The 7679-nt window shown below is 45.8% G+C and overlaps 1 protein-coding gene across 1 annotated transcript; it reads right to left on the bottom strand.

Moving 5' to 3' along the window:
* Positions 1-263: 263 nt before the first annotated feature.
* Positions 264-7216, bottom strand: LOC101674149 (olfactory receptor 1N1-like). The gene is made up of 2 exons (XM_004757433.1): positions 7040-7216; positions 264-1244 (listed from the first exon to the last, which is right to left on the bottom strand). Exons 1-2 carry the CDS (start codon positions 7214-7216, stop codon positions 264-266), a joined length of 1158 nt encoding a protein of 385 aa, XP_004757490.1.
* Positions 7217-7679: the final 463 nt, after the last annotated feature.

Genomic DNA, 7679 nt, shown 5'->3' with positions numbered 1-7679 from the left:
TGTCTGATGTTTTTCTTTTGGCGATTCACACTGTGAGGTTTGAATCTTCTTGGACACCTGTATACCCACTAATCAAGTCACCTTGTAGTAATGGCTGGCCACTCCTTCTTCCAGGTTGTAGCGGTGTCCTTCACAAGTTGATTATTCTCCTTCTGTCCAGTCAGGCATTCTCTGTTTGATGAACCTGCTCATGATGGCAAGCATCCATCTTGCCTTGAACTTGAGTTTTTGCCAAAATTGCAGTGGAGAAATGCAGGGAGAAGTCATTTCAGAGAGTCTGAACTTCCAGTCTGTGGCAGGACCCATTGCAGAGTAGAGTATCTTCTCCAGCCTGGAAGCCTCCACAGAGCCCCCTTCATGTCTCTGTTCCTTAGGCTGTAGATGAATGGGTTCAGCATGGGGGTGACCATTGTATATATCACAGATGCAACCATTCCAGTGTCTGCTGAGTAGGAGGATGAGGGCCGGAAATATACCAGAAAAAGTGTCCCATAGAAGAGCGTGACGACTGACAGGTGAGAGCCACAGGTTGAGAAGACTTTGTGCTTCCCCCCAGCTGAAGAAATCCTAAGGATGGTGTGCATGATGTGGGCATAAGAGATCAGGACACAGGCAAGAGGGACCACACCTGCGAGGGCTCCTTCAGCAAACATCATGACCTGAAAGATCTGGGTGTCTGAGCAGGCAAGTTTGAGGACAGGGAGAAGGTCACAGAAAAAGTGTGGGATGGAATGGGAGGCACAGAAGGAGAACTGAGCCATGAGGAGGGTGAGTGAGAAGGCCAGGAGGTGGGCGCAGAGCCAGCATGTGGCAACCAGCAGCAGGCAGCGTTGGGGACACATGATGGTGGTGTAGTGGAGAGGAAGGCAGATGGCCACATAGCGATCATATGCCATCACAGCCAGCAGGAAGTCATCCAGCAGGGCCAATGCTATGAAGAAGTACATCTGCATGAGGCAGCCAGTGTAAGTGATGGTGTGGTGCTGAGTGATGGTGTTCACCAGCACTTTGGGGACAATGGTGCAGGATAAGCAGGTATCAATGAGGGACAGGTTGGCCAGGAAGAAGTACATGGGAGTGTGGAGGTGCTGGTCAGAAACTATGGCCAAGATGATGAGCAGGTTCCCCAACATGGTGACCAGGTACATACCCAGGAAGAGCCCGAACAGGAGAGGCTGCTGCTCTGGGTGGTTGGAAAAGCCCAGGAGCCGGAAGTCGGAGATGCTTGTGTGGTTTCTGATTTCCTTAAGTAGAGAAATTGGAAGAGAATTTTGCTTAAATAAGGCAGGCTCTGAAAAATACAGACCGCAAGGGCTTTGATTTGTTTTTTCTGTGTTCTTCGAAATGGTCACTGTGTTCTTTGAAATGGTCACTTTGAAATGGTGTGGAGAATGGTGTGAGATTCACTAGGAGCTGTAACTCTGGGTTTATAAACGTTGAGGGCTGTGGACTATGGTAATGAGGCCTGAGGATGAGCTGTAGTTTGGGTTCTAGATTCTTGTCATGTAGCAAGTTTTTTGCGTGGATTATCTGAGTGACATGAACTGGGATTCCCCTGAGAGAACTTTGGCAAATTCCGTTCCCTTTCTAAAAAACTTAGAACAACAAGCTTGGTCTCTTCTCTTTTTGAGCTCATTTTGGAGTCCTGCATCTACCAGGATTTTGTGGGCACAGGGAGCCTATGTGTATGTGTGTGAGTGTGAGAGTGCATCCTGGGGGAGATGGTGGAGGAGTCTCTCCAGAGAGGAGCCAGTGGAGACCAGGGGTTTTTAGGTGTAGTGGGGTGTTCTGCTGACCTTTGCCTTAGAGAACCATTCTGCTGAGTCAGCGTGGACATGAGAACATTGGAAACTGAGATGTGTTCTCTTATTAACGACAGACCAGTTTCATTGTCTTCATCAACCTCACCACCACCATCTTTCTTTAAAAAGAAGATGTGCTGGAGACAGGATGGGAAGCTTTTCTCTGCTTCTTATCTCGGTCTAAGCTTGGCCAGTTTCTGAACTCTGATTGTGTATTTCCTCATTTGGACCATGTGCAGCACCTTCATGGAGTCATTGAGATGATGACTGAGATGGTGACGCTCCTGCCATTGTTGGTCACACTTGCTGACTGTGAAGCAGGGACACACGATGCAGTGGAAAAGCATCAGATGCCCTGTTAGAGCTCTGTTCCTGTACCATGTTTGTTTCGGGTTGTGATAAAAATGTAATATACCCTGGGGGCGCCTGGGTGGCTCAGTGGGTTAAGCCGCTGCCTTTGGCTCAGGTCATGATCTCAGGGTCCTGGGATCGAGTCCCACATCAGGCTCTCTGCTCGGCAGGGAGCCTGCTTCCTCCTCTCTCTCTGCCTGCCTCTCTGCCTACTTGTGATCTCTGTCTGTCAAATAAATAAATAAAATCTTTAAAAAAAATGTAATATACCCTTGGGAGTTAGACAGAATTTCCCCACTCTTTACTTTTCTTTTTTTTTTTCATTTATGTTTTATTTCTTTAGAGAGAGAGGTTGAGAATGACGGTGAGTGAGGGAGGAGTGAGGGAGAGACAGAGGGAGAGGAAGAGCATCTCCAGCAGACTTCCCGCTGAGGAAGAGCCCACGTAGGGCTTGATCGAGGATCCTGAGATCAGACCCCAGCGAAAATCAAGGGTTGGATGCCCAACAGACTGAGCCACCAAGATGCCCCACTCCCACACTTTACTCCTTAAAGATTTTATTTATTTATTTGACAGAGATCATAAGTACGCAGAAAGGCAGACATGCACACAGAGAGAGAGAGATAGAGAGAGAGAGAGGAGGAAGCAGGCTTCCTGCTGAGCAGGGAGTCCGATGTGGGACTTAATCCCAGGACCCTGGGATCATGACCGGAGCCTAAGGCAGAGGCTTTAGCCCACTGAGCCACCCAGGTGCCCCCACTCTTTACTCTTTATATGATTTTGAGAAAGTTGCTAAACTTTTTAAATGGGATAATATCTTTTAAATGGGATAATATCTGAATTCTATGAATCCAGTGTTTGCGAAGATTACATTGGGACAAAAAATGATGGTGTAATGTTTAGACCAAGGCTGGTACATAGTAAATGCTCAGTAAATAGGGTCTAGTATTTTAATTGCTTTTTTCCTTTTTTAATAACGTGCGGGTGCTTTGAGGTTGTGGTGTTGTGGGCTGTGCCTCTAGATTGGGCTTGCCACTTGTGGGGTAAGGACATCAAAAGCCACCTCCACCACTGTGACCATGAAACCATCAGTAGCGTCAGCAACACTGGCTCTGAAGAGTTATATCTCTACTCAGACCCGTCAGTGGCAAAGCCATTGACATTTTGGGATCTGAAGCCATGTGTAAACTTGGACAAATCACAGAATCATCAGAGCTCCCCCTTGCCTCAGTGATTAACGGAGGAATGGGAATGAATGAGTCTATCTGGAATAGTTTTTGGTGGCTTGAGTTTTTAGATGAAGAGAGGGTGCGAACAAGTTTGGTAAACTGATGGGATGTAGAGGAGTCAGTGACTAGTACTGACTTGGTGTGGTGGCTGAGAGAGTTTCTGGAACCACACCCGCCCAAGTGGACTGAGAGGGAAGTGTGCTTTGTCCAGGACACAGATGGGGCTTGGGGAAGGGTGGTCTGAAGCCCATTCTCTTCAATGACTTCAAACTAGATCATCAGGGACATGAAGAACCCCCGAGGTAGGTGGCCCTGCTCATGATCTGAAGAGCCAGAAATTGATTGACAGATGAGGATGTAGGATAGAAAGAGGGAAAGCAGAAGGAGCAGGATTATTGCTCTGTGTGTGTGTGTGTGCACCTCTGTGTGTTTTGTGTGTGTGTGTGTGTGTGTGTGTGTTTGTGAGCAAGCATGCTTACAAGGGGGCTAAGGTATACGGCTCTCTTGCCATCCATATGCCTCAGTTCTTACCTGGACATGCTGGCCAGCCTCAGTCTCTGACATTTCCAGGGAGGAGATAGGGTTTGCTAGAGAAGACATGGCTGGAGTGAGTCACAGAGCCCTTCCCTGTCTGTAGGAGCAGCACAGACTAAAGACTCCAGTCTTGGTGATATCTCAGGCACAGGTGCTGCTGACTTTTGACAGGCAGTGTCTCCTGGGACCCATTCCCAATCTTCTAGTTAGAGCCCAGATGGGGCAATTGTCCAACCACCAGCTGGTCCATCTGCATCAGGACTCTCTGTGTCCTGGCAGCGTCAGTGATAATACCATTCAGATGACCAGGGCTGGGATCCCTGAGGGACTCCTGGTTTTTCCCCTGTGTGAGATGCTGCTTGGCTGCATCCTCCTGGTCGGATCCTGAATGGGGCCTATCTGTATCATAGAGTCACTCTTTCTAATTAGAGCCCAGTCCCCATGGATGAGATACAGTCAATCCTGGAAAATAAGAAAAAAAGAATGAAGATGAAACAGATCAGGAGCAGGGGTACCTGGGTTGCTCAGTTGTTTGGACATCTAACTCTTGATTTTCACTCAGGTCATGATCTTGCGGCTTGCGATGGCCCTGTGTTGGGGTATAGGCTTGATGAAGAATTCACTTGTCCTTTTTCCTCTGCTCCTCCACCATCTCATTGTGCTCTCTCTCTGTATCAAATGAATCAACTGATATATAAATAAAATCTTTAAAAAACTCTAGATTAAGAAAATGATCAATACTTCAACTATTAGGGCGCCTGGGTGGCTCAGTGGGCTGGGCATCTGCTCGGGTCATGGTCTCAGGTTCCTGGGATGGAGCCCTGCATTGGGCCCTCTACTCGGCGGGGAGCCTGTTTCCCCCTCTCTCTCTGCCTGCCTCTCTGCTTACTTGTGATCTCTCTCTGTCAAATAAATAAATGAAATCTTTAAAAAATACAAAGAAAATCCCACTTCAAATATCATATAGTAGAGGGACTATTCCTATTTTCAGTGTCCCTAGAGATCAGAGATATGAATACTATGTAGCCTGTCTATAAAGCTCAGGATGCAATCTCTAAATTCTTTTTTAAAGATTGATTTATTCAGTTTTGGAGGGAGAGAGCATGGGTAGAATGAGAGAGGGAGAGGGAGAAAGAATCCCACACCAACTCTGTGCCAAGAGCTGAGCTCCATGCTGGGCTGGATCTCATAATACTGAGATCTGGACCTGAACCCAGATCAAGAGTTGGACCCCATAAGTCAAGCAGAGAGAGTCAATTATCATATGGTTTCACTTATTTGTGGAGCATAACAAATAGCATGGAGGACTTGGGGAGTTAGGAGAAGGGAGTTGGGGGATATTGGAAGGGGAGGTGAACCATGAGAGACTATGGACTCTGAAAAACAATCTGAGGGGTTTGAAGTGGTGTGGGGTGGGAGGTTGGGGGAAGCATGTGGTGGGTATTAGAGAGGGCACAGATTGCATGGAGCACTGGGTGTGGTACAAAAACAATGAATACTGTTATGCTGAAAATTTAAAAAAAAAACAAAAAAGAGTTGGACCCCGAACTGCAGGTGCCATCCAGGTGTCCTAATCTCTGAATTTTTAAATTAATTTTTTGCTGTAATTGTATCATACTCTCAAAAAAAGTTTGTAAAACATCTGTGCTCTTGAACGAGTGGTAATATAATGAATGCCCATTCTCCCAGCACTCAGCTTAAATAGTTGAATCCTGCAGATGCCCTGTGTGGACCCATTTTTCCATCACATCCTTTCCTCCCCCTTTTGAGGAAATCACCGTTGTGAGCACTGTGTATCATTTCTTGTTGCTCTTTGTAGTTTTGCCACATATGCATCTTTGGGGGAGGTCCTGGAGAAGATGTGACCCCCCAGTTGACTCATGAATTAGCCCCAGGGAATGGGAGGCTCCCTATCCCTTCCCCTGACCTCAGAATGTAGCTCTGCCCACTCTTCCCATGATGGGAGCCATTTTCAAGCACACAGCCTTGAGTTAGCCATGTGCCTTCGAGACCCTCTGGGAGGCTAAGTGACTGAACCCCTGTGAAGCCTCTCTGTATATAAACTTTTGTGATTCTGGTGGGAGGGTGTGCCCATCTACTTGTCTTGGGGTGCCCTAGATAAGACATGCTCTGCGTGTAAGTTCCCTTGCTTAGTAACACTCTTGCTACCAATGGGCATGGCCTATCTCTTTCCTTGGTCTCTCCCTGCTCTCTTTTCCAGTGTTCAGTTCACACTGTATAGTTAACTCTAAATGTGCCTGTTTTTGTCCTTTATGGGAATGGAATTACACTTTTTACATTCTTCTTTGAACTGGGCTTGTTGGTTAGCGTTCTTCCTTCATACTCAGGCACGTAACTGAAGGGTGTTCATGTTCAGTGGTATCTCGTACAGATCACAGCATCTCCTTATGCACCCCTGTAGCCAGCCAGAATTCTGATTTCAGACATTTTGAGTTTGGAATTACTGTGTGTGTATGTTGTCTGTGATTCTCTCACAGGGTCCTGGGGACACAAACATACCTTATTTCCACAACAGAAGGAATGTGTAGTCACACTGAGTACAACTAGTTGAGGCTATACATACCCTCGTGTAAATTCAGATTATGGTGACCTTCTCAATGAGTTCACTGCAAATGCATAGAAAATCCTTCTCTCATGAGAGATTTTTGTATCACAGAAATGTATATAGATATTCTGGTGCCCATGTAGTAGTAATCATGGTATGTACTTTAAAAAGTTAATCAGTGAAGAGTAAGACAGAGAAAACTGTGCAAAACACAAACACCCCTCGACCCCCAAGAAATATTAGAAACCAGTCCCCTCTGTGCAGCTTCCCAGATTTAGAAGTCAAATGTGGCCAGTACATCTGACACTCGTTTTATGTGTCCTGCTAATAATCATGACTTTTCTTTTATTCTGGATGAAAATAATCCCTGTCCCCTTTGGAACAGTTTCTTTTAGCTTTGTCTGTTTCTGAACTTTAAATAAATGTGCTCATCCACTATGTATTCTTTTCTCTGGCTCCTTCTGTTCAATATTTTTACTTATAGGAGATTTTTCTGGATATGTGTATGTAGTGGCGGTATGTTCATTACCATTGCTGTGAGTTGATCATTCTGGTACCTGAGTCTTGGTGCACACATGCGTTCCTTTCTGTTGTGTATGCCCAGGAATGGCAAGGCTAGGTTCCAAGATATCCGTCTCCTCCAGCTGGGTACACATTGTGAAAATGACCTCCAGGGAGATTGTCCCACATTGCACTTGGACCAGCAACATGTGAGAGCGCTCGTTGGACCACATCCTGGCTAAGTCCTGGTGGTTTCAGCCTTTTCCACTGTGGTCATGTTGCTGTGTGTGTGGTTTGGGTCTCATCTCCTGATGGTTTGATTTTATATTTGAGATTGAGTTAATTATGAGATTGAGTTCCTTATAAATACTCATTAGCATTTTAAAAAAGATTTATTTATCTTAGAGAAAGAGTGAAAGAGCAAGAGAGAAGGGAGCAGGGGGAGGGATGGAGGGAGAGGGACGAGAGAAGCTGACTCAGGGCTTGATCTCACCAGCCGGAGATCATGACCTGAGGGGAAATCAAGAGTGAGGCTTAACTGAGTGAGCCATCCAGGTGCCACTCATTAGTATTTTTATTTCCTTATTTTGAAAGTGCTTGTTTCAGTTTTTATTCATTTTTTCCGTTTAGTTATCTGTCATATTCAGATGTATTTATAGAACTATGTAGAACTATTTATTCTAGATCCTAGTCCTT

Source organism: Mustela putorius, unplaced genomic scaffold (assembly GCF_011764305.1).
Source record: "Mustela putorius furo isolate JIRA1106 unplaced genomic scaffold, ASM1176430v1.1 tig00000596_pilon_pilon_pilon, whole genome shotgun sequence".
NCBI lineage: Eukaryota > Metazoa > Chordata > Mammalia > Carnivora > Mustelidae > Mustela > Mustela putorius.
Note: the sequence above shows the minus strand (reverse complement) of the source record. Positions and strands in the feature narration are given on the sequence as shown.

Excerpts from the sequence above, each read along its gene's own strand:
- LOC101674149 (XM_004757433.1), bottom strand. The coding sequence starts at position 7,216 with ATGTGGTCCAACGAGCGCTCTCACATGTTGCTGGTCCAAGTGCAATGT. Across the intron at positions 1,245-7,039 it reads ATGTGTGCACCAAGACTCAG|GAAATCAGAAACCACACAAG; the intron begins GTACCAGAATGA and ends TCTCTACTTAAG.